The 27,072-nt window shown below is 34.9% G+C and overlaps 1 protein-coding gene across 1 annotated transcript in view; it reads right to left on the bottom strand.

The window, feature by feature from the left end:
- Positions 1-16,268, bottom strand: part of PIGN (phosphatidylinositol glycan anchor biosynthesis class N) — a 93,245-nt gene extending 76,977 nt beyond the window's left edge. The window contains 9 exon segments of the mRNA XM_021686398.1: positions 146-186; positions 3,012-3,128; positions 3,620-3,750; positions 5,004-5,128; positions 9,467-9,573; positions 11,775-11,873; positions 12,347-12,468; positions 15,208-15,456; positions 16,219-16,268. Coding sequence (XP_021542073.1) covers positions 146-186; positions 3,012-3,128; positions 3,620-3,750; positions 5,004-5,128; positions 9,467-9,573; positions 11,775-11,873; positions 12,347-12,468; positions 15,208-15,428 — 963 coding nt within the window. The 5' untranslated portion in view covers positions 15,429-15,456; positions 16,219-16,268.
- Between the last annotated feature and the right edge of the window lie 10,804 nt (positions 16,269-27,072).

Here is a 27,072-nt window from a genome sequence, read left to right as displayed (position 1 = left end):
TAGAAGGATTTCCCTTGGTAATTGAAATGTTTTGAAAAATCCTTTATCATCATTATTTTTAACATTGTTTTTCACATTTTTTTTTTTTTTGGTCTAAACTTCTTATAGGAGATAAATTTGAAAGTGATTAAATTGAACTGAATACCTGATGGATATCTTGCCTTTTCCAGTTCTCTAATTTCCATTCTGAAACACAGATACAAGAGCTGATGTTAAGATTAAAAATAAATAATAGTTTCATTATTAAGAGAGATCAAGGCATAATGTCAAACGAAAGTATTGGGAAAATCTATTTTAAGCCAACTATGAATAAAAAGGGCACTTAAACAGGCACAGCTATATATTTTTAAAACTAGAATTTTAAAGGAATAGCTTTAAAATAAATATTAGTGTTTTCTGTGATGATTTATTAAACTTTCAAAATGCTCATTTGCAGACAATTGTTTCAAAACATCAAAAGGCCAAGGAAGGGAAGATCAAGTAAAAGGCACAATGATAACAGCTGTCAGCATGACTACAACTAATGACAGTCCTGCTCCAGGGAGTAATTAAGGCAATTGATAGTCTGTTAGGCAACCTAACCCTTTCTTCTTTCTATAATGGCAGTTGCTTGCAAAATACTTAAAATTGTAGCTGTGATGTTCCTACTGTCACTAATCCCAAATGTTAAAATACTATAGTGAGTTACTATTAAAATCACCTTCAGAGATACCTCATTCCCCTATTTTTCTACATGTAAATTCAGAAATTTCATTAAACAGTCATCAAAACAAATGATGAGAGACCATGTCTTGATTTAATGATTTTAAGATATATTACCAAAAGGGTTCTAAGATATTTTTTATGATGAAATTTCCTTTAATAAGCTAGTAAAGTTTAAAAATATGTTCCTGGTTCTACTAGTCAGCTACTAAAAATTCACATTAATCACCTGATGAGGAAAGAATGCACATTCCCTTTCTCTATAACTTATGATTCCTAATATTCATGTAAGAAAAAAGTATATTCCTTCTGTAGTGATTTTTGAAGTTAAGTCATTCTAAACCATTAATTCACTGAGAAATCAAGTGCCAAAATAAAGTTTTATCTCCTAAGTACAAACATACTATTTAACCTAGTTTCTATTAGACCCAATCTAATCCATTTACCACAGAGCATAGGAATATAAAATGGCAAAGCTGCTTTAGAAAACAGTGTGGCAGTCTGCAAGAAATTAAACATAGAGTTATATATGACCCACTTATTCCATCCCTAGGTATCTACCCAAGAGAATTCTGAAAACATATATCTACACAAAAAATTTTTACACAAATGTTCATAGCAGCACTATCATAATAGCCAAATATGGAAACAACCCAAATGTCCATAAGATGATTGAATAAATATGGTCTATACATACAATAGAATATTATTCAGCTATAAAAAAAACTACTTATACATGCTACAATACAGATGAACCTTGAAAAAATTATGCCAAGTGGACGAAGTCAGACACAAGGACCAGACAGTGAGTAATTCCACTTTTTTGAAATGTCCAGAATAAGCAGATCCAGAGAGAGAAAGTAGAGTAATGGTTGCCAGGTGATAGGGAGAAATAAGGTGTGACTGCTAATGGGTAGGAGGTTTCTTTGGGGGTGCTGATGAAATGTTAGTAATTAGATAGTAGAGGTGATTGTACAGTCTTGTGAATATACTAAAAACCCTGAATTGTACACTTTTAAAACATGAATTAAAATTAAAATGGTATGAGAATTATATCTCGATAAAAAAATAAATTCAAAGAAATAGTCTAAGGAAATCTTATTATGCAAACCAAAAAGAGTCTTCCATGATAGAAATACCTAAACATGGCTGTCCCTGGAGAAGGTTTTAAAAAGAAAATTTCTAGGCCTCACCCAGACTCATGGAATTAAAATATCTAGTGACAAGGTCTGGAAATCTGTTTGTTTTTTTAATCTGTATTTTTAGCAAGGGTTTTGGATGAGTTGTTTTTTTTTTTTTTTAAGATTTTATTTATTTATTTGACAGAGAGAGACACAGCGAGAGAGGGAATACAAGCAGGGGAAATGGGAGAGGGAGAAGCAGGCTTCCTGCCGAGCAGGGAGCCCGATATGGGGCTCGATCCTAGGACCTTGGGATCATGACCTGAGCCAAAGGCAGACGCTTAATGACTGAGCTACCCAGGCGCCCCTTGGATGAGTTTTATACAACTAATCTGGAGTAAGGCATTTGAAAGGAATTTGTTTTGGCCAATTAATAAAAATTTTGGAACTCTAGAAAAAACCTTACCTTACCCAATAAGCAGAGCTCCAGGAAAAAGGAATTCATTTTCCTTACGGATTAGGAAGGAAGGGAGGCTTGAGTAACACAGTCAGCCTTCAAAAGTACTAGAGACAGGGCACAATCAGTCCAGTTGTGAAATGTCAATTTGTGACATATGTGTGATTTATCTGAGTGATAGTCTTTGCAGGTAAGATTTGACTCAAGAGTTTAATGTAAATCCCAGCAATAAAAAGGCTTGTGGAAAAAAAAAGTAATAGGATAATTTATACTTGTATCTTCATAAGGCAGATAACTAAGACTATATATTTCCTTTCTTTTTTCCTTTTTTTTTTTTTTTTTTGAGAGAGAGAGAGAGCGCGCGCCCGTGTGTGTGCAGGCGCGTGTGAGCAGGGAGGGGAGAGTGGGAGGGAGAGAGAGAATCCTAAGCAGGTTCCAGGCTCAGCGCAGAAGCCTGATGCGGGGCTTGATCTCATGACCCTGAGATCATGACCAGAGCCAAAATAAGAATTGGATGCTTAACGGACTGAGCCATCTAGGCACCCCTAAGACTATATATTTCAATCTGAATATTACAAACCAAATAATACAAACTATACAAAAGTAATACATAAAAATCATAATGATACAAATATCAAAATGAAAACTGTAACTTGAAAAGTAATCTTTTAAACTTTGGTTTTATTTTAAAATGTTATATTTATAAAAACAATAAAGATAAATGTTTATACCTTTCAAAAATGCATCATCAAATTTCTGAGCTGACACTTTTTGGGGATACTTGATTCCAGCTCCCCAAGAGACAAAAGGAGTTAAAGTCTCTGAAGGATGACCAGCCCCATGGAAACCTACAAATAAGACACCAAGAGTAATAAGACAAGTGTATAAGAACTAACTTATACCTATATATTTTTTTAAATACTTAATTTTTTTTAAAGATTTTATTTATTTATTTGACAGAGAGAGACACAGTGAGAGAGGGAACACAAGCAGGGGGAGTGGGAGAGGGAGAAGCAGGCTTCCCACTGAGCAGGGAGCACAATGCGGTGCTCGATCCCGGGGACCGTGGGATTATGACCTGAGCCAAAAGCAGACGCTTAACGACTGAGCCATCCAGGTGCCCCTCTAATTTCTCATTTTAAATGAGAATATATTCCTTTTATAGCTAGAATATTCTCTGCATAAGATCAGGTTTTTTCCTAACATTAACACATTAAGCAATTTTGTGCTAGACACTACATATACTAAGACATCTAATCCTCGACATTACAAGATATCTGCAAGCTACATTTACCACTACTTTAATCATAAGGTACATGTCACTTAAAGACAGACTAACCCCAGTCTGTCATCCCATGGTCAGAGGTAAAGATAAATGCTGTTTTCCCATCATTTCCATAAAAATGTTCAAGCATGGACACAATCTCTTTTATTCCATCATCAACTACTTTAACGTTGTCCTTATATTCCCTGTTTAAAAAGAAACAGAAGAACAAATTAAATTACAATAATTTGGAAAACTCAAATTTCTTCAACATGAACTAATTACATCTAAAGTTGGTAACTCCTAAAATACTTTTATTTTTTTAAATTTTTTATTTAAATTCAATTAGCCAACATATAGAGTACATCACTCCTAAAGTACTTTTTTTTAAGACTTTATTCATTTATTTGTCAGAGAGGGAGAGAGAGACAGAGAGTGCACAAACAGGGGGAGCAGCAGGCAGAGGGAGAAGCAGACTCCCCGCTGAGCAGGGAGCCCGAAATGGGACTCAATCCCAGCATCCTGGGATCATGATCCTGGGAAGGCAGATGCTTAACCAACTGAGCCACCCAATCATCCCTCCTAAAATACTTTTAGATTTCATCATTAATATTTTAAAATCAGAGCTCTTTAGATTGTTAAAAATAATATTCTTTCCTTTTAAAGAAGCAAAAGAATATGAAATAGTTTTCAGGAATAGTTTAAAAGAAGAATATTCTCCTATACTAGCAAATACATTTTAATGAATGCTTTTTACATCTCAAATGCATTAATTATGACTTCCAAGTCCATGCCTCTCGGTGCAAACTATATTGTTCTTGTCATATTAATAGGTATCACTGTTTCAGGTATAAAATGTTTCCATCCCTTAGTGTTTGTGATATAAAACATTAATATAAGATAACATTCTAAACAAATTATATTTAAGCGTTCCATTCAGTTGAATAGGTTGGTTTGGTATGAACTCTTTCACTTGAACCAGTCCATCATGTTCAAGAAAGGGAGCATGAGGTATTCATTACTGGCAGCTAATCAATAGGCTTTATAGTTACAGTTAGACTTATCTAAACCAAATTCTAAATAAAGAAATATAACATGGATTCTTCCTCTTTTGGTTCGCAAAACTGAGAAAAATATTTGCTGTTCTATATAAGGAGTGCTACTGAAATATAGTATACAAAACTTTATACATTTGCTAGATACAATACTGATTAAATGGAACACACAAGGAATAGCTAATTACATCTTTTTGTGATATAAATATTAACACCATATAAACGCTTTCCCCCCCCAAGATTTCCTTAAATATTTCTAAAATATGTAATTTGTCCCTGCCTTGATAAATGAATATGGAATATAAGTAATGTGATAATTACAAAAAAATTATAATACTTTAAAAGTTCAAACAGAATAGCTAAGTCTCTCAAAAACACGAAATTAAACACAGCATTAAAATTACCTCGATGTTGGTCGGTGAGCATGTCCATTTGTATCTATTCCTAATAAATGTAAGAAAAAAACTATTTTTTCTTCATTTACTTTAGAAAACAAAGATTGGTTGTTTCTGGCAGCATGAAAGAATTCCTATATGTAACAAATCAGTTAAAGAAATTTAGTTCATTTGTTTTATTTAAAAAATAATTCTGATGAAAACATTTAATTACATTTATATATAACTATAAGATTATCTTATTTTGTTTAAATTTATCCTCAGGACCTACTAATACAAAGTCCTTATTGTTGGTTCAGACATCAACATTCAAATAATGAGTGAGCTATTTTCTGGGTTATAAAAGTAGGCCAAGAAAAGGTTATAGAAAGGGGATCTTGATTTCATGAAGATCTCATAATCACTGAATAAAATACAGCAGGTTGAAGAAATATTTTGACAAGAATCAAGTAAAACAGTACTAGAGGCAACATTTTAGGAACATTTTATCATTTTTAAATGTTTTTGGAGCTGGACTACTTCTCGCTGTCCTGTCTAGGTTACCACCCTAGTCCCAACAAGTTCAACCATAACTGCTCACTCGGAACATTGTGAATAGCTTCCGAACAATCTCCTTTGCCCAATGCTAGAATCTGTTCTTCACATTGTATGACAGAAAAATGCCCTAACTTAATAAAATATGGGTCAAAAATTATTATATTAATTTCATAATGATAAGCTGGATTTATAATGCCCTAAGACAAAGGATTAAACTTCTACTTACATACACATGAACATGTAAACTATTTTAGATAAATCAACAGGCTAGGCCAAGATACATAATTATTGTTCACATAAATGTCTCTATACAGTACATGGTAACTTTAACAAGAGCTATTTAATTGTCCAATAAAAGTCTGAAATACTTTTTGAAATAATTCTTCATTATTATAAATACTAAAAAATACAAATGGTGCCATTACAGAAGCCTGCTATTCAAGAATAGAAGTAAATAAAAAACATAATATGTAACCTGCTACCATCCTCCTTAAAAGCATAAAACCATCCCCTAACTTTCATATACATTCTACTTAGCCCCTAAGAAGTTTTAAATCTAGATAGAAGTGGCAAGTTCTTCAAAAGAAAGGAGTTAAATTCTAATGATATAACTGAAAGCTGACAAAAACCAAAAAAACCTAGCAACTTAAGTTAGAATTTGTTCCATGACTGGTAAAAAAAAAAAAAAAATTCCACTGTGTAAAAAGTGCTATTCATTCACATATGGACATAAGATCTGGGAAGCCATGAAATAATATTGTAGAGCTCAACCCATTAGATTCCTATTGGCTTTTTAAAAGTTAGTCTTTTGGACACAAGAGGTGGAATATACCCCTAGCTACTTTCCCTTCCATATTTAGTACACTGGTGACCATCAGCCCCCACTTTTTCTCATCTCCTTGCAAAGGCACTCATTCATTTCTACACTCAACAAATGTTTGTTATGCATCAAGGGAGACTACTCAATGACTACCCCAACATGCACTCTCCTTTTCTCTCTGAGTAAAAACTTGTGGTTTCAAGAAACATGGCAATGCTCAACCTTAAAACCTACATATTTCCCATCCTCTCATACAACTAGATGAACCTTAGTGGTTGTGGCCAACGAGATATAAATCAAATATTTCAGTCAAAAGACTATGCAGAACTAAGGCTCCTTGAAATAAATATAACTTAGTAGGAACGAAGTTCCTTTTTGATTCCTTGCACTGTTGGTCCTAAAACACTGAAATAATGGCACCTCTTGGATCATGAAAAACACTTTGGAAGATAAAACTCATGCTCTGAGGACAGAGGAGAAATTCAAAGAGACTGGGTCTTAATGACACCATGGAACCAGTATGGCAGTCATGTACTGCATCAACCCTCGGCTGCCTACTTCTGGCATTATCTTTACTGAGATAAAAGTACACTTTTAAGCCATATTTTTTCCCCTATTACACAGAACTAAACCTAATCTAAGCTAATACTTGTATCTATGTACCAGACAATTCCTTGACAGGAATTAAGTTAACAATGAGAAAAAGTCATTATCTCTACCAACAAGATGTATGGGGGATATGCCAATGTATCAACAATTATGGTACAGCATAATAAAATAGTTAAGATAGAGGTATCAAGGGAATATAGAAGAGGGTTATCTAAGTCAAACGGGAAGCAAAGTGAAGCAAAGGGAAGTCATGGAAGGCTTAATAAAGGAGATGGTGCACAGTTTTTTATTTATTTATTTATTTATAAAGATTTTATTTATTTATTTGAGAGTGTGTGAGTGAGAGAGAGAGCACAAGCCAGGGGAGAGGCAGAGGGAGAAGCAGACTCCCCGCAGAGGGGCTCGATCCCAAGACCCAGGGATCATGTCCTGAACCAAAGGCAGTCACTTAACTGAGTCATGCAGGCGCCCCTGCACAGAGTTATAAAAAGCAAATAGATTCGACACGAATGAAGCTTAAGGACATTATGCTAAGTGAAATAAGCCACTCACAAAGGACAAATATAGTATGGTTCCATTTATATGAGCTGTGTAGGTACAAAACATAGATACATAGGTACAAATACAAAGAAACAGAAAGTAGAATAGTAGTTGCCAGAGGCTGGGAGAGGAGGGGAAATGGGGAGTTGTTTAATGAGCACAGAGTTTCAGTTTTGCAAGATAAAAAAGTTCTGGAGATTGGAGGTACAACAATGTGAATATACTTAACACTACTGAACCTGTACATTTAAAAATGGCTAAAATGGCAAATTTTATGTTACAGGTATTTCACCACATTAAAAAAAAAAAGTGAGTAGACATTTACATGGATTTGTTTTGCTTGGATTAAGCATGAGTCTCTGGCCCAGGCACAAGTCCAGGTAAAGACCCCTGACTCCTTCTCTAGCCTTACCTCAGATCTTGCTCCCAGTGAGTATTCCTGCCACCTTAACTTCCCCTTCTTTCAGTTCCTCAAATCTATTATGCTGCCTCTTCCTTCAGTGCCCAAGATTTACATATTACTGTTGACCTAAAATAAATACTTTTTCATGTGCAATCCAGATCCATCCAACTTTGTCTCCTATACTTCTAAGATCATCTCAAAACTCTCAGAAAAGCCTTTCCCTGTCTAGATCACAATTTTCTAAAAGTATATTCTTAGTCCCTGCATTTTTCCTTCACACCATTTCACTGCTGATGATTTCATATTACTGTTATTACTATACATATATACCATATTTTATGAAGTCATGGGCAAATCATTTTTTCTGATCACTAGCAGTGTTGAAATAAAGAAAGGAAAAAAAGACATAAAATCAGGCGAGCCACAGGCTGTATCTGCCCATACACAAGGAATCTAATCCACGATTCTGGAGCATTTTTAGCTATGTCTATGAAATTAGAAACCAAGTGCCTTTCAGCAGATGCTAACATAAGTAGATTATATTAAGAAGTGATAATAAGAAAGTAAAATTTGCCAATTATTTCCTTAAAGAGATTTTATTTAACTTCAAGTTTTCCCTGTTGACAAAAGTATACGTTAAATGAAAAAAGAAAATTTCAAGAAGGTCCTGATAAAAGAAATAGGGTTTATCAAAGAATGTATTGAACACTTAATTCCTGCTAAGTAAATACAGAGTAAAATGCAGACACATACTGAGGAATACATTTACAAACTAACAAAAATGACTATATCATGGAAAAGTCCACAACATCAGTTCAAAAGACACTACTGGTAAAAAGAAGAATCATTAAAGGTCAATCAATGAATGTTTCTTACAACAGACAAATTATAAGTTGTAATATGTAAATGAGAAACAATGGACAGGAAGAAAGGAAGCCATTATCCACAAGTGAGATTTTCACACAATTTTTCAAAATGTAAATTCTATTGGATTCCTGGTGAAAACTGTGATAATTATCACTATTAAACAGTCCAAACTACTTTACTTCTTAGAGAAACTCATGGATATTTTGTTATGACTAATTTGCTGATTAGTTTTTATCTTTCTCTAAAGTGCAATTTTTAAAAAATCCTGTTATTATAAATGCATTACATTTGAATAGAATTTTCAAAAGCATTTTTCATATATCTTACATGATCTCACCACTATAAGAGACTATTGTATGGTAAAAGAATGATCAAGGTTTACCTAGGATTATTCAGCAAATAGGAATGAAGTGTAAGCTCCCTGAATTCCAATCTATGGAGCCCATTTAACTGTCGGAAACATGGAATTTAAAAAAGTTATCTTTTTCAAATTGTTTTCTTAAAACTTCCATTAATTGTTTATTGTAGAATGTGTAGTTTCTTAGAATCTAGCCTTTTTAAAATAGTATGTTACAATACAGAACTTTCAAGTTTATGCAAGTAGGAAAAAATTAAAATGTATTTACTAACAAATCAGTTTCTAGTACTTTAGGTATAAATACATGTGCTGAAGATGATCAACTCAATAGCACTCACCTTCACATTATCAAAAACCCAAGTATCCAGTTTTGTTACATCATGGGCACCAAAATCCTCACTCTCAGCATCATAGCTATATGTATAAATATGGTCTCCACCAACACCTGAATAGGAAATTTGGGGAAAAAACTTTAAAAAAAATTTTTTTTAACTGTCATAAAATATGAAATAGCCATTTAAAAATTTTTGCGAGCAACCAGAATTTTTCACAAAGCATTTTGTATTATAATGGGGAAGAGAAAGACAGGAGGAATAATGAACATTTAGTTCATGTGCCATGGACCATGACTTCTACTTTAACATGCTGTTGCTTTTTGTTCTCACAGTAACATTTTTAATTTTAAAGATACACTACATGTAAGTTAATTCATTTAGCCAAAGTCACAAGGCTAATACACAATAGCACAAAAATAAACACCAAAGTGTGTCTCCCTGTACAGATTTAACTATTCAAAAAATTTGTCTTAGGATGCTACAACCTAAAATAGATGAAGTCATTTGGTACTTCCTAAAGCAAGAAGAAAATTTAAAAACTTCACTTACCTTATTCATAAAATGTGTATTTTTCTCAATATAAGGGAATAAATATTGCATATTGTTAAATTATTTGAAGGGGTCAACAAATATATTAATCTTACACATTTACAGGATTTTATTAAGAATCTATTCAACTGAGTGAATTGCTGAGATAGGCTCTTACAGGTCATGAGGAAGAGATATAACAAACAGCAATCTCTTGGGTGCCTGGGTGGCTCAGTTGGTTAAGCGACTGCCTTCGGCTCAGGTCATGATCCCAGGGTCCCGGGATCGAGTCCCGCATCGGGCCCCCTGCTCGGCAGGGAGTCTGCTTCTCCCTCTGACCCTCCCCACTCTCATGTGCTCTCTCCCTCCCCTCATCCTCTCTCTCAAATAAATAAATAAAATCTTTAAAAAAAAAAAAACAGCAATCTCTTATAATAGCAACACAGTTCCAATGGCACTACCACTGCTCAGCCATTCTACTCCCTACATCCTAAGTACAGATCTGAGTGAGTTTGTTGGTTACAATAAATGGAACATTCCTGTTGGATTGTTTCTGATTCAGGTGTTGGTCCTGTCCTGTCAGCTATAGCCAGAAGTAGGAAGGTAAGCTTGGTGAGTCACAGCAACTTAATCCACCCTCACCACCACCAGTCCCCACAAAAGCTAAACTGCTTTCCTTTAAAAAAAAAATTTTTTTTTTTCAGATTTATTTATTTGACAGAGAGTGACACAGCGAGAGAAGGAACACAAGCAAGGGGAGTGAGAGAGGGAGAAGCAGGCTTCCCGCCGGGCAGGGAGCCCGATGCGGGGCTCGATCCCAGGACGCTGGGATCATGACCTGAGCTGAAGGCAGACGCCCAACGACTGAGCCACCCAGGCACCCCTAAACTGCTTTCCAAAGAAAGGAGTATATATATAAATGGCAAATAGTTTGAGGTTTTTTTTACCTTGACCTACATAATTATGTTCTATGAATATCATATGTAAAATTCTGAATGTATATTTTGCTTTCAGGACATACAATAATATTCAATAATGCCAATTATTAAGATTACACCTATGGCTAAGTATAATGTTACAAAACCTTTTCATTAAGTGAAATGACCAGTCATTCTGCTCTCACTAAAAAGCATTTAATGACACAAAATTCAAATGGAATCCAATAATTTCAGAAAAATAATACTAATGAATTTTCTAATCAATGCACAGAAACAAACAGAATAAATCCAAATGGCATGATCTTGAATATATGAAAATAGAAATTATAAGTTATAGCATTTAAATCTTTATGTGAATATCTACAAACTTAATACATTATCAAAGTAAAATGAACCAGACATCAACATCATCATCATAATGAAAAGTTACATGGTAAGCATACTGCTAAATATTTCATAACAATTACCTAATTTACCTAAAAACAAACCTATGAGATAGAAATTATTATTTTTATCATCACATTTTACAAAAGGCAAACTGAAGTTCAGAGAAGTTATCTAACTTGCCCAAGATTATAAAGAGGTTAAATGTTAGAGCCATATACCACTTCATTGAATTCAAGATACTAACAACTATATGATGTGCCAATATTTCAAGTACAACTAAAAGAAAAAACCAAATGGACATGTCTATCCATTGTAACATACATTCCTATGTCAGAGATGTTAAATATGTAAAAACAAGTATCTCAAAAATCAATAAAATATAGTAAGTAATATAAAAAAATTACCATATTGACTTAATACATATATCATCTGAGGAAAATATAATCAATGACTCTTACCTTTGGCAAACATAGTCAAGATATCTGGGCTTCCCCAGCTCCATGTGTACTTGCTCTCATTAACAAGAGAATCAAATCCCACAGGATTTTCCTTCCATCCTTCAGGTCATTGGAAAAAGAAGCAAACAGTAACAACAGTAACATATACATGGTGAAGTATTAGTATAGCTGCTAAAGAAGTATTTCTCAAATAGTAACAATGACAATTAATTACAGAACAAATGCAAAACTAATAATAGATTTTATGTTACATGCATTATACTATATTTTAAAAAAGAAGCTTACAATAGATAATTTACTTCTTACTAAAACAGAATCACTTTTGAACTTTTGAGAGTTAACATTTAGGAAAACCATGGATACATCCAGATTGTTTCAGTACCACAGAATGATAAAAGACCAAAGCTTAATTCTTGAATCAACACCAGTGTGTGTTTATGAGTAAGGCATGCTAAAATACTTGCCAAAAGTATGTCAAAACACACTTCACTTTATGTCATGATTCAGTGTTAAAGAAGCAATATATATGCAATAAATTTTTCATATAATAAAGTCATCCATATAGATAATACCTTTGGCAACTGCACTGACATCTTCATAAAACCCAGCTATCAGGGCTACGTGACCAGGCCGAGATTCAGTTGGCACACGTGTATGAGATATCCCCCAGCTGCCCTCATGCATTATGATATTCCTAAAAGATATTATAGATCAATAGTTAACATAGACTTTGATTAAATCCTGTTAGAGCTTTAGAAAAATAAGATTATTACAGAAGGAATCAAAACCAGAAAATGAGTCAAAATTTAACAAGGAGAGGAATCTTTCTGATCCCAGCTGAACACAGTCCTAGCCCTCTGACTAGCTGGATTCAGCAGCATAATGAGCTTAGGCAAGACAAAGAACCATCTGGCTACTACACAGAACAAAATACACGATTGTTGTATGAAGCCACAAAGTATTCAGATGGTTTGTTACCTGAGAAATAACTGACACACACAATATTGTTCTATAAATGTCAAATTTCACTAGGTGTGATGTGGTATTGCGGTCATGTAGGAGAAAGTCCTCGTTTTTAGATGATACACGCTGAAGTGTTTAGCAGTGAAGTGTCATGAGATCTTTCCTTCAAATTATTCAGAAAAAAATAAAAATTTAAGCATATGTGTGTGTGAGTGTGCGTGTGTAGTGAGAGAGAGAATGCAAATATGAAAACAATTAAAAATTGTTAAAACTAGGATAAATTACAGATTTCATCATATACTCCTTTCAATTTCTCTGTGTTGAAAAATTCTCAAAATAAAAAATTAAAGGTAGTGGAAATGGCTAGACTCCTAATTAGGAGTTAAATTATATTCCTAAATTTGAGATTACAACAGGCAAAAGGTCTCTTCTGCTAAAATGTATCAACAGTCTTTAAGTTGTATCACAATGAAAGCAAAGGACTAGCAATGCCATGGCAAGTGAAAGAGCAGCAGAGCAACAATAAAACCCTGACTGCATTGGTAACAGTTTCCAAGATGAATGCTTGCCGCCCAAAACAGTAAGTACTGGTTTAGATACTCTTTATTACTGACTTACCTCATCCTAAAACCAATTTTGGTAAAATGCATGCATAATAAGTAAAAGTTTGAAAACCATTGAACCATTTGTTATGGGAGAAATACTTTTTAACTTCTTCAGTTATTTAATGAAAACCAAACTTTAACACAAAGAAGGAGGCATAAAGAAATTTGGATATCTGTTTAAAAACATTTTGATCAGTTCAGACCATATATATATTTTTAATTATTTTATTTATTTATTTGACAGAAAGAGAGAGAGAGAGAGCAGAAGCAAGGGGGAGCAGCAGAGGAAGAGGGAGAAGCAGACTCCCTGCTAGCAGGGAGCCCGATGCAGGGCTCGATCCCAGGACCCCAGGATCATGACCTGAGCTGAAGGCAGATGCTTACTTAACCAACTGAGCCACCCAGGTGCCCTGTTCAGACCGTATCTTTTTAAAATCCAAAGTGAAGAACAAATAAAACCTCTCACAAACAGGTTTAAAAGAAACCAGAAGATTCCTGGAATCGTAAACACCTGATGGCATACAGCATAAGGCACATCAACTATGGGAGCTCTTGGCCTGCTACCCACCACCCAAAGGAGAAATAAGTGCTACCGGGAAAGCTCACCTTTTCTCTAACAACTGGTATACTTTTACCTTATTAATTTGCAATGAACTGTATTTCTCTCCTTTCTTTGACAACTAAGAAATTCATCCAAATATATCACCCCAATTTTAAATTATTTGTAGAAATTTATGTGACACATTTTTGTGAACTGAACTTAACTCTGGTTTGATCTTATTTTCCTACCCATATTTTCCCACTACCCTGAATTGCTCACTTAAATTACTTTTATTTTGGGGGGGTGCCTGGGTGGCTCAGCCGTTAAGCGTCTGCCTTCAGCTCAGGTCATGATCTCAGGGTCCTGGGATCGAGCCCCACATCAGGCTCCCCGCTCCGCAGGAGGCCTGCTTCTCCCTCTCCCACTCCCCCTGCTTGTATTCCCTCTCTCGCTGTGTCTCTCTCTGTCAAATAAATAAAATCTTTTAAAAAAAAAATTACTTTTATTTTTTTAATATGGTATGCATTTATTTAAGCCACCATAAATTTCTGGAAATTCAACAGAAATCCAAGTTCATTCATTCTTCTAGCAGTCAACAAAGATTTAAATTGCCTACTATGTTCTAAGAACTGGAAATAAAGTAGTATACAAAACAAAGGCCCAACCTACATAGAACCTGCACATGCTAAGTACTACCAGGAAAACTAAAACACAGTAAAGAGATAAAAGTAATGATGGCAGGTAAGAACAGGAGAAGATGGAATATTTTAGATAAATTTCCATTTGAATTTGAGTTTTAATCTCTCTATACCAGCATTAGGAAGGGCTTTTGAGGGACTTGCCACTAATCAGAAAAATAACAATTATTTGTAGGAGCCCCATAAGTTTAAAAAATTAAACATTTATTTTCAAAGCCACTTCATAAAATCTAAAATCACAATTAACAGTGACATAAACTTGGAAGGGCTTTATATATTTTATAGGCGTATTTTCAGTTGAACTCTGTATGTTCTAGTCAAACAGCACTATAATTAGCAATTCATTAATATTTAAGCTTGTCATTATTTTAAAAATGTAACAAGTTTATTGTCTTAAAAGATAATATAGTGAGTTATAAGCCAGGTTTGGGAAATTAGGACAAGTTAGGCCAAGCAGCTAAGGTCATAACTCCTAGGAGGAAATAAATTTGTTAATCCATAAGACAAAGGTAGATGTATATGTGTCCTATTCTCTTTCTCATCATCACTTCTATGTCCAACACGAGATAAAACAGTGTCAAAATAACACTTTCCAGAGAGTTCTTTGTATCAATTGACATGCTTACCTAATAAATGGCGCTCTAGTATTTCCATTTTCGTCAAATTCATAAAGTGTATCTGCCCGCAGGCCATCAGCAACAAACAGTACTAATCTTTTTGCTGGAGGAGGCAATGGTGTAAACTGAGGAGTCATTCCATGAACCAAAGGAGATGTAAAATAAATATCAAAGATGGAGCCGAAGAACACAAAATGTACAAGCAATCCCAAAATACAGAAGAGCAGCATATCCAGTGTAACTAATCTTCAAGAAAAACTGAAAGAGGGACAAAATTAAATCTGGGTAAACCTTAATGCAATTATACATATTTTCACATATTTTCATGACTGCATGTAGACTGAACATATATTTTAAAATATTACCAATGTACAACTTCACTTTCATTTATGGTAGCAACAATAAACATTATTTAATAATGAGGTAATACTGAAATAAAATACATGATAAAATACACTCACACAAAAAATAGAAAGTTCAAGTATAATACCCAATTAACACCACTAAACTATTTATAATAAATTTAAATGTATACTAAGCTCATAAAAACTAATATAGGATCAAAAAACAAGTATATAAATGAGTCCTAAAATGAATCAGGGTTCAGTCAAATCAAATCCTTTATAAAATAGAAAATAAAATTCATGGTTGTCGTGGTTGCCCATATGACCACCATTGATATTCTTGGAATTTAATATTACTTAAAGTTTGAGGATTTTTTTTTTTTGACTTTTGGTTATCAGCCCAGGAGACTTGTAGATTCTCCTGAGAGATTATATGCATTTTTGTCCATTTAAATAAATTATAGGAAGGAAAAGTAGTTAAATTCCATGTGTTTCAGAAAATGTACACTCATTAAAGGAACATTTTAGTTCCCTGAACCAAAAAAAAAGTGGAGGTTATATTCATTCATTCAATTAAAATGTTCTTGCACATATTTTATACAGAATTGTGTGTGGGGTACAATAGAGAACACCAAGAAGACATAGTCACAGATCTGATAAGCTTACACATACTTACAGAAGGAAAACTAAGCAACATGAAACATTTAAATAATACTGTAAGACAGTATGCCATTAACTGCCAAGATCAAGTCCATGGGAATGCTTTTCAAGCCAGTCTATACTTTTGTTGGTGAATCTCCCTGCAGATTAAAAACAACAAAGTACTCTTAACTTGTCTTTTTGTAATATAACTAACATTGGTTACATACAGTGACCCTTGGCTGAAAAACACCAAAGATGAAGTAATTTTAATTACAGACACATCTTATTCTTCCTGGCCTGAAAAATTATGTCATGGAAAAAAAGGGGGGCAAAAAAAAAAAAAAAAAAAAAAAAACCCTTATCAAAGTCAAGCACATCATAAAAAGAATATAAAATAAAGTAAATGGACAAATTATGGGCCACTTTTTTTCCTGAGAGATTTAAGAGTCAAATAAGTATCAAAGATATTCCACAAAGTATAAAAGTCCCTTAGTGAGTAGATACTATTTTGCAACCTAAGGCAAAACTCTCAGAATAAATATTCTGCTTTTTCTACTACATATGAGCTTCAACTACACAACAAGCACCATCTTAATAATGGTATTCTGAATATAAAAATAAAACAATCACAGGGTGCCAGGGTGGCAAAGTCAGCTGACTATCTGACTCTTGGTTTCAGCTCAGGTTGTGATCTAGAATTGAGCCCCACATTGGGCTCCATGCTCAGCACAGAGTCTGCTTGAGACGCTCTCTCCCTCTCCCTCTGCCCCTACCCCTGCACTCTCTCTCTAAAATAAATGAATAAATCTTTTAAAAATTTTAAAAATTAAACAATCACTGTTGTAAGTTTGGAAAATATAGAAAAATTACTTATGATTTTACCATCTAAAGAAAAATCTGTTACATTTCTTAGTTTTTATCCAATCTACATTTTTATAAAGGCTCACAATTTCATGTATTGATTTCTTTATTATACATTAACATTTCTTTGTTATTTGAAAAAAACTCTTCTTACATCATTTACCATCACCACACTCTATTCAATGGGCACATCTTAATTTTCCTGATCACCTCGATACTACTAAACATTGAGTTGTTTTCCATTTTTTCATTATTAAAAATGTTAACATGATTAATTTAAATTTTAATGTAATTTTTATGCTTTTAGACATTTCACATTATGTGTTTTATTTATTTATTTATTTATTTATTTTTAAAGATTTTATTTATTTATTTGTGAGAGAGAATGAGAGACAGAGAGCATGAGAGGGAGGAGGGTCAGAGGGAGAAGCAGACTCCCTGCCGAGCAGAGAGCCCGATGCGGGACTCGATCCCGGAACTCCAGGATCATGACCTGAGCCGAAGGCAGTCGCTTAACCGACTGAGCCACCCAGGCGCCCCACATTATGTGTTTTAAAACACTGCCTATAAATGCGATACTGAGTCAAAGGTATAAGCACCTTTAAGGCTTTTGATACACTGTATATGGAAATAATTATTTATTTATTTTAAAGATTTTATTTATTTGCCAGAGAAAGAGAAAATGAGTGCACAAGCAGGGGGAGTGTCAGGCAGAGGGAGAAGCAGACTCCCTGCGGAGTAAGGAGCCCGATACAGGACTCGATCCCAGGACCCTGGGATCATGACCTGAGCCGAAGGCAGACGCTTAACTGACTGAGTGACCCAGGCGTTCCCAGAAATAATTTTTTAGCTGAATACTGATTATCCTAATGATAAATTCATTTAACACTTGCAATGTAGATTTCTCTTGTTTATCTCACAAGCCCTCCTAAAGAAAAAGCTAGCACTTCAAATAGACGCAGTATAACTAAATTTGATGAATTAACAAGACATTGAGAATACTCTAAATGACAATATTTCAAATAGAGAAATTATTATTAACATCAGTGTTTCAAGAAAGGAAGCTGTGGTCAACTTTGTCAGATACAGTTAAGATTGGAGTAAGAGCAGGGCCGCAGGTGACTTGGTTGCTGGAAGTTCTTGTTAACCTTACTGAGAAATTTCAACAGAGTAGTGAAGGCTGAGCCCTATCTAAAGCGCTTGTTTGAAAAGCCAAGAGGAGGCGAGGAAGGGAAAGACAGTGGAAAGCGCACAGCTCTTTGGGAGAGTGTTAACTCTGAAAAAAAGAAGGAAAACGCAAATTGACATAGGGCCAATAGAGGGTTTTCTTTAGCTAGGAAATAGATTTAGATGTCGAGGAATGACTCTGAATGTAGAAAGAGATCAATGCTGCAGCAGCAAGCTGGAATAACGGTAGGAGTTAAAAATCCTTCTGATAGGGACGCCCTGGGTGACTCAGTCAGTTAAGCATCTGCCTCCAGCTCAGGTCATGATCCCAGGGTCCTGCATCAGGCTCTTTGCTCAGTGGGGAGCCTGCTTCTCCCTCTGCCCCTCCCCCTGCTTGTGTCAAATAAATCACGAATAAATAAAATCTTTAAAAAAAAAAAAGTTTGAAGAAGGATGCTTCTTTAAAAAAAAAAAAAAAAGTCCTTCTGATAGCCAGAAAAGATGGCACCTAGGACACAAGTGGAGGAGTTGGCCTACTCCTGGTTTCCCTGGGATCTTCCTGCTTTGGGCTGAAGGTCTTGCTTCCCAGGAATGTTCAAACTGTCTCTGGGGTCTTTAGTTTGCTAGTCCTATGGCAGCCTGCTTCTCAACTTTCTTGCATCCTCTCAAAAGTCGCCTCCTCAGGATTTCTCTGACCACCCAGAAGTAGACCCCTCCCTCATTTTCCTTGATTTAAATACTCCTACATTCTGTATTTATTTTTAAAAATACGGTATCTAGCAGCCCATTTTTCAGTGCTAACAAGGAGCCCTGTGATAATTCTTTCAGATCCAAAAAACTACTGTGTTTTTAATTTTTTTAAACATATGCATATTAAATTAAAATTACCTCTAGCTGCTTTTCTTTTTGAATATAAGGGCTCTCTGTCATGATAAATCCCACTTATTTAAACAAATGTTAATTATTTTAAGGTCAAGTCTTAACTAAATTTTTCGTGAAGCATTCTAAAGATTGGCACCTATTTTTAAATTTTTCAGGCAGAATGGACCCATTTTAAGTTTTACAAGTTTTGGCAAATATATACTCACATAACTACCCTAGAATATTTTCTCTCGAAGAAGTTCCCCCATGTCCCTCTGAAGGTAATCCCTGCTCCACAGTCCTGACCATAAGCCATTGCTGATCTGTCTTCTGTGATTCTAGATTAATGCTGACTGTTCTAGAACATCACTGAGATGGAATCATGCAGTACGCAGTTTGTTGTATCTATTTTCATTCACCATAATGTTTTTTAGATTCATGCATGTGATTTAGTTGTTTGTTCCTTTTTAATATTAAGAAGTATTCCATTATATGGATATACTACAAATTGTTTCTCTCTTAAACTCTTAAAGGATATGTGAATTATTTCCAGTTTTTGGCTATTATAAATAAAGCTTCTTAGAGTAGTAAATGCACAAGACTTTATGTATTTGTGCTTTCATTTCTCTTGAATAAATATGCAGAATTAGAACTGCTGGGTTAAATGGCAAGCAGATGTTTAAATTTATAAAAGGAATTGTCAAACTTTTTCCAAGCTGTTTTACCTACCTGTTATACACACTGTTTTACACAATGTTGTTTCAGAAAGTGTTTTAAAACTTTATTTTATTGACAATCTATAATTTTGCTATAAATGCCATTTAAGAATTTATCCTAACTTTTAGAGTAAGTGTAATGTGCTTTATATTCTTTCATATATTGTGTATAATGTTTCTCCACAGTGAGAGTAGTCAATGATAGCACTAGCTACTATTGACTGAGTGCCTACTCTGCATCAGAACCTGCATCAGGGCTGGGGTACTTTACTTACATTATTTCCTCAAATCCTCAGAATCTGCTTTGTCAATGAAGCATTAGAACCCCAATTTTCATAGCAGGGAATTGAGTCTCACGGGGCCTAAGTGATGCTCCAAAGATCACACAGCTAGTAAGGGGAAGAGCTGAGATTTGAACCCTGGGTCACATCACTGGAGACCATAAGCTTTTTCTAACACTTATTCAGATGACCAGTGTGTCCAGACCTTATCTCAGTATCTTTCTTTGAGGGGCAGGATGGCATAATGGTAAAGAGGACATACCAAAGCATTCCACTGCAGGGATTCAAAACCTGCCTTCTCTACTTACTAGCCGTGTGACTTAAGGCAAGTTATTTAATTTCTTTGTGCCTCAGTTTCATCAGTTAAATGGGGATAACACAATAGTACCTACTTGCTGGGGTATTATTAGAATTGAGTTAATATGGGGGCGCCTGGGTGGCTCAGTTGGTTAAGCATCTGCCTTTGGCTTAGGTCATGATCTCAGGGTCCTGGGATCGAGCCCTGCATCAGGCTCCCTGCTCAGTGGAAGGTCTGCTTCTCCCTCTCCCTCTGCCCCATACTGTGCTCACTCTCTCTCTCTCTCTCAAATAAAATCTTAAAAAAAAAAAAAGAATTGAGTTAATATGTGTAAAATATGCAAAAGAGTGCCTACCACAGTCAGTACTCATTAAGTATTAGCTAATATTATTGTTCCTGATGTTCATGAAGTTGGATTGAGCATGTGAGAAAAACTTGTTTGCCACCCTTGCTGACTTTAAAATCTAATCTAATAGATGTAAATCAAGTCCCAAACTTTGTTTCATACCAAAGCATCAACTTTAGCGTCATTGCTCTACTGCTATTTTCCTTATCTATATGGGTATATATATATATATTTTTTAATTGTGGTAAGAACACTTAACATGGGAGACCTACCCTTGACATTTTCAAGTGTACAATACCGTATTGCTAACTATAGGCACAATGTTGTACAGATGTCTAGAACTTACTCATCTTGGGTAATGAGATTTTATAGCTGTTGAACAACAAATCCCATTTCTCCTTCCCCCCAAACCCTGGCAACCATCATTCTACTCTCTGCTTCCATGAGCCTGACTCTTACAAATCTCATGTAAGAAGACTCATGCAATATTTGTTTTTCTCTGACTAGCTTATTTCAGCTAGTATAATGTCCTCCAGGCCAGAAATGTCTGATAGCCCCAGTTGCTCCATATATTTGCCAACAAAATTTGGTACTGAAGCCTGCTTAATTTTGCCTTTTCTGTATGTGGGAGTGTACTTGTAACCTACTGACGTTTTAATTTACATTTCCCTGATAATCAATGATGTTGAACAACTTCTCATGTGTTTAATGGACATTTTTTTTTAATACTCTTTTTTTCCCCCTTTTCATTTTTAAGTGTTTTTCAAAGAGCAGTACTTTTCAATTTTGGTTAAGTTCAATTAATTTTTCTTTTGGTTACCTATTTTGTGTCCTACATAAGGAATTTTTGTAAATGATAGCACTTTCTTTAATACAGATTTTTAATACTTGTTATTTGAAAATAATTTCAAACTGAGAAAAAAGTTGCAAGCATAATGGTACAAAAACCCATAAACCCTTTAGCCACATACATCTATGCTAACATTTCTGTTGGCGTTGTCATTTTTTCTCTTTCCTCTCCTGTCCCTGCTTTGTCTATCTTACCCCTCATGCGTGTACACACATACATGTGTGTGTGCATGTGTGTAAAATCACATAATATTGTTTCAGAACCATTTGAAGATAAGTTACATACACTATGGCCCTTAACCCCTAAATACTTCAGTGTTTATTTCCTGAGAACAATGATACTCTCTTATATACCAACAGCCAACTGTCAACTTCAGTAAATTCAAAGTCAGTACTTTAACTCATCTACCATTCTGTACTCCACAATTTTTTTGAAGTGCCCCAATAATGTTCTTTATAGCATTTTTACAGCTCTACTTAGGCATAACTGGTCTAAAACAGACTGTACAGATTTAAAATGTACAATAAACACAGTCAAGATAACGAACACACCCATAACCCTCAAAACTTTCCTCATGCTTGTGTAATTCACCCCTACATATTTTATATATTTTTATATTATTGTAAACGATATTTTGTATTTCAATTTCCCCTTGTTAGTTCTTAAATCATGGATTTTTATACATTCACCTTGTATTCTGCAACACTGACAAACTGTTATATGGTAGCTTTATTATGTAGATACCTTTTGATTTTCTACAGAGATAATTATATCACCTATGAATGAAGTACTTCTTCCTTGTCATTATAAATGTCTTTTATTTTTGTCTCATGCTTACTGTACTGTCTAGGACCTCTAGTATGATGTTGAACAGAAGTGGTAACAACAGAAATCCTTGCCTTCCAATCCTAGGGTGAAAGTTGTCAGTTTTCCAGTTTGGGGAAATTTCCTTTATTAAGTTAAAGAAGTTCACTTTCACTCCTATATGCGTAGTTTAAAATCATGAATGAATGCTGGATGTTGTCAAATGCTTTTCATTGGATCTATTGAGATGATCATGATCATTTGGTTTTTCTATTTCAGTCTCTTAATGTAGTGAATTACACTGATTGAATTACAAATGTTAAACCAAGCTTGCATTCCCAGAATAAACCCTACTTGGTCATTAAGTGTTATCCTTTCTATGGACCGTTAGATTTCATTTGCTAAAATATTATTTAGCATTTTAAAGCAATGTTTATGAAAAGATACCAGACTCTAATTTTCTTTTCTTGTAATGTCCTTCTCTGGTCTTGGTATCAGACACTGAGTTGGGAAGTGTTGCTACCTCTTTTATTTTTTTGGAAGAGTTGGTGTAGAATTTGTATTATTTCTTCCTTCATTGTGTAACAGAATTCACTGGTGAAACTACTGGCTTTGTGGGAGGTTTTTAACTATAGATTCAATTTCTTCATATATATATATATATATAGGGATATTCAGATTATTTACTAACTGTTGAGTGAGCTTTGGTAGTTATACCTTTTAAGAAATTTGTCAATTTCAGGGCGCCTGGGTGGCTCCGTCGGTTAAGCGACTGCCTTCAGCTCAGGTCATGATCCTGGAGTCCTGGCATAGAGTCCCACATCGGGCTCCCTGCTCAGCAGGGAGTCTGCTTCTCCCTCTGACCCTTCCCCCTCTCATGTGCTCTCTCTCTCTCATTCTCGCTCTCTCAAATAAATAAAATCTTAAAAAAAAAAAGAAATTTGTCAATTTCATCCAAATTGTTAAATTTATTGGTTTAAAATTATTCATAATATTATATTCAATTATTTTCCTTTTTTTTCTATTTCCCATTCCAGGACACAATCTGTCAGGTATCATATTTAGTTGTTCAAAGTAAGTCGCTTTTCAAGTACTTAATTCATTTCAGTTAGATCTTAAACTCTAGTCAGAGCTAAAGCACATATGATATATTTGGATGTACAGAAGCTCACACTGGTTTATTCTTTTTAAAAGATTTTATTTATTCATTTGACAGAGAGAGAGAGAAAGAATGCAACCGGGGGGAGGGGCAGAAGAAAAGGGAAAAGCAGGCTCGCCGCTGAATAGGGAGCTAGATGCGGGGCTCAATCCCAGAACCCTGGGATCATGACCTGAGCCGAAGGCAGAGAGACGCTTAACCAACTGAGCCATCCAGGCACCCCAAGCTCACATTGATTTAAAGATCTTCGCTTTATCATGGAAACATTAATACTTCCTATCATGGTTATAAATAAGCAAACATCTATGTCATTTCACACTTTAATTTGCATTTACGAATAACTCCCTGGAATTAATGTTCTTTCTTTTTTTCCCCATTGCTATTACACAGCTTTTCTGAATAAAGTATCAAAGTCTATGTGTTAAAAGAACATATAAATTTTCCACTACCCAAAAGCTTACTGAAGTAGTCAAACAAAAATTTTATTTGAGAATTTTGACCTTTCTAGAGCTGTAAGAGTCAAAGTAAAAAATCACACTCTTGTTATATAAGAACAGCAGGATCCCAGTCAAGTCACTCCCTGTCTTAGTTTCCTTATCCATAAAAAAAGATACCATCAGCCTTATTCCATGGCAGGAGTCTAGTGGGAAGTAACTTAAGACATGGCACCATACAAATGCAAAGCACTAATAATACTCTAGATTATAAAGCATTCGATTTTTATTTTTATTTTTTAAATCAAACTCTAAACAGTTGAGTTTACATTATTTTACAAGAAAGCAATAAGAAAAGGTATACTGTATTTTCCTGTTCCAGTCAAATCAATTTCATAACTTCTTGATTACAGACTTGTAATATTCATTACCACCAAATATTAATGATACAAACACTATATATTTATTTAATATTTCTCAGTGCCCAGTTGGGTTCTCTTTTTCTCTTTCTTTTCTTTCTTTCTTTCTTTCTTGAGAGAGTGGAGGGGAGGGGCAGTGAGGGAAAGAGAGACTCTTAAGCAGGGTCCACACCCAGCGCAGAGCCCTTCATGGGGCTGGATCCCACAACCCTGAGATCATGACCCCAGATGAAATCAAGAGTTGGTTGCTCAACTGACTGAGCCACCCAGGCACCTCTGGGTTCTATTTTCAAAAGGGCTTGGTTTCTCACTTCTCCACATTCACAACCACCGCATAAGTTCATCAAGTCCTCACCTGGACCACTTCAACAACCTACAAATGGGTTTCCCTACTAAGCTATATAATACAAATTCTTTCCTTCCTCAAAGTAATGATCTTATATATTGCACTCTACAAATCATACTAAATTTCACTGGTCATTATATTTTATTCTAATGGGTCTTTAGGAATTTTATACATAGGCCTTAACCCTAAAACTCATGTACTTTCTAACCCATTTTCAAGTGATCCTTAGTTTTAAATAATTTATATCAATATAAGAAAGATAAGGTGACATGAGAGTATCTAAAAGAATTCCAGGATGGAAAATCAAATGAGAATATAGCTGATGTTTTTAATTAAAAATCACGTTAGAGATAATTACTTCATCAGGTAATAACTTAAGGATCTCCACCAGAATGCAATAAGAGATTAATGACCTTGGAATCTCACACCTCTTCCACAGAAGAATTCCAATTAATAAATGTAGAAGGAATGAGAAAAATATATAAAATTACAACTAGACAAACACCACAGTAATACTTATTACCACACCAAGATGCATTGATAAATGCTAAACTCAGTGGGTGAAAGTTTGAGGCAAACAGGATATTTGCAGTCTCAAAGAAATCTCTCCCAAATATATATATTAATTATAAAGGGAAAAACACTAATTTACAATGGAGAAACCCCTCAGACACCACCTTACCAGTTGGTCAAAGTTAACATAACCAGTAATAAGACACATTAACATCATGTAACCCTAATATGGTGCACTAAGAAAGACACGACATGGTATATTTTTGGCAAAAGAATATGTGGTGTTCTTGCCAAAAATGCTAACCTTGATCTATTCATGGGAGTATATCAGACAGACTCAAATCTAGAACAGTATGGAAAATAATGAAGCAGTACTCTTCAAAAGCATCATGGTCATGAAATACAAGGAAAGACTGAGGAACGGTCGTAGAATGAAGGCTGAAGAGACATAACCAAATACAGTAAGGAAACCTGGGCAGGATCCTGGGTCAGAAAATAGACAATAGCTGCGCCTGGGTGGCTCAGTCGGTTAAGCGTCTGCCTTCGGCTCAGGTCATGATCCCAGGGTCCTGGGATCGAGCCCTGCACTGGGCTCCCTGCTCCGCGGGGAGCCTGCTTCTCCCTCTCCCTCTCCCTCTCCCTGTCCCCCTGCTTGTGTTCCCTCTCTCGCTGTGTCTCTCTCTTTCAAATAAGTAAATAAAATCTTTAAAAAAAAAAAAAAAGAAAATAGACAATAGTGGAAAAACTGGTGAATTTCAACTAAGAACTGTAGATTAGTTAATAGTTTTTTACAAATGCTAATGTCCTGGTTTTGATAACTATACTGTGGTTTTATAAGATGTTTACATGAGGTGCAGTGTGAAGGGTGTACGATAACTCTCTGTACTATTTTTGAAACTTTTCTATGGATCTAAAAATAGAGTAGGAAAAAAATTAATTTGAAGCCTGAGTCTGTACTCAAAAGATAACACTGACTAGCGTCATAGTTATAACCACCACAAATTTTTGTGGACAGCTCTGATTTCATATAACCTGTGTTCTTGTAAATAAAGGTTATTTATTAAGCTCAAAGACTTTAAGTGTTTACATCAGCATAAACCATACTAAAGAGCTTATTATTTAAAGATGGTGTTTCGCAGTTCTCTTAGGCTCTGTTTACCTGCCATGTGAAAAGTAAATATTGCCAGTTAAAACTGTAAGGAAGTAGCTGAGACCTGCACACAACAGAATATTACCAGGTAAACTATTAAGCCAGGTTATTAACACTAGTTCATTTGTTTCTTTATACTTATTATTTTGCGGTGTATATTTTTTTCATCATAATGTATGTCACTTTCAAGTGAAAACTATATGTGACTTTACAAATGCCATAAAAGAATTAATTTTCAGATTTCCTCATGGATAGTAGACCAACAGAGGTTGTTAGTTATTTAGATGACTCGTACCCAGCTATACACTTGAGAATAATTCAATTTTTTTCTTCATATCTAATGTCCTTTATCTGTTCCAGCATACCACAGTACAGTTACTTATCACGTCTCCTTAGGCATCTCTTGGCTGTGACAATTTCTCAGAGTTTGCTTGTTTTGATGACTTTGCGAGTTCCGAAGAGTACTAGTCAGGTATATTTTAGGAGACTCCTATAGGAATTTGTCTGATGTTTTTCTCATGATTAGGATGGAGTTATGGAAGAGGAGAGGAAGAGGGAGGAAAACTACATGTGTAAGGTGCCACTTTTATCACATCTTACCAACGGTGTATGCCATCAACATGGCTTATCACAAGTGATATTAAACTTGATCATCTGGACAAGGTAGTGTTTGTCAGGTTTCT

Source organism: Neomonachus schauinslandi, chromosome 14, assembly GCF_002201575.2.
Source record: "Neomonachus schauinslandi chromosome 14, ASM220157v2, whole genome shotgun sequence".
In the NCBI taxonomy this organism is placed as follows: domain Eukaryota; kingdom Metazoa; phylum Chordata; class Mammalia; order Carnivora; family Phocidae; genus Neomonachus; species Neomonachus schauinslandi.
This window is presented reverse-complemented; position numbering and strand designations above follow the sequence as displayed.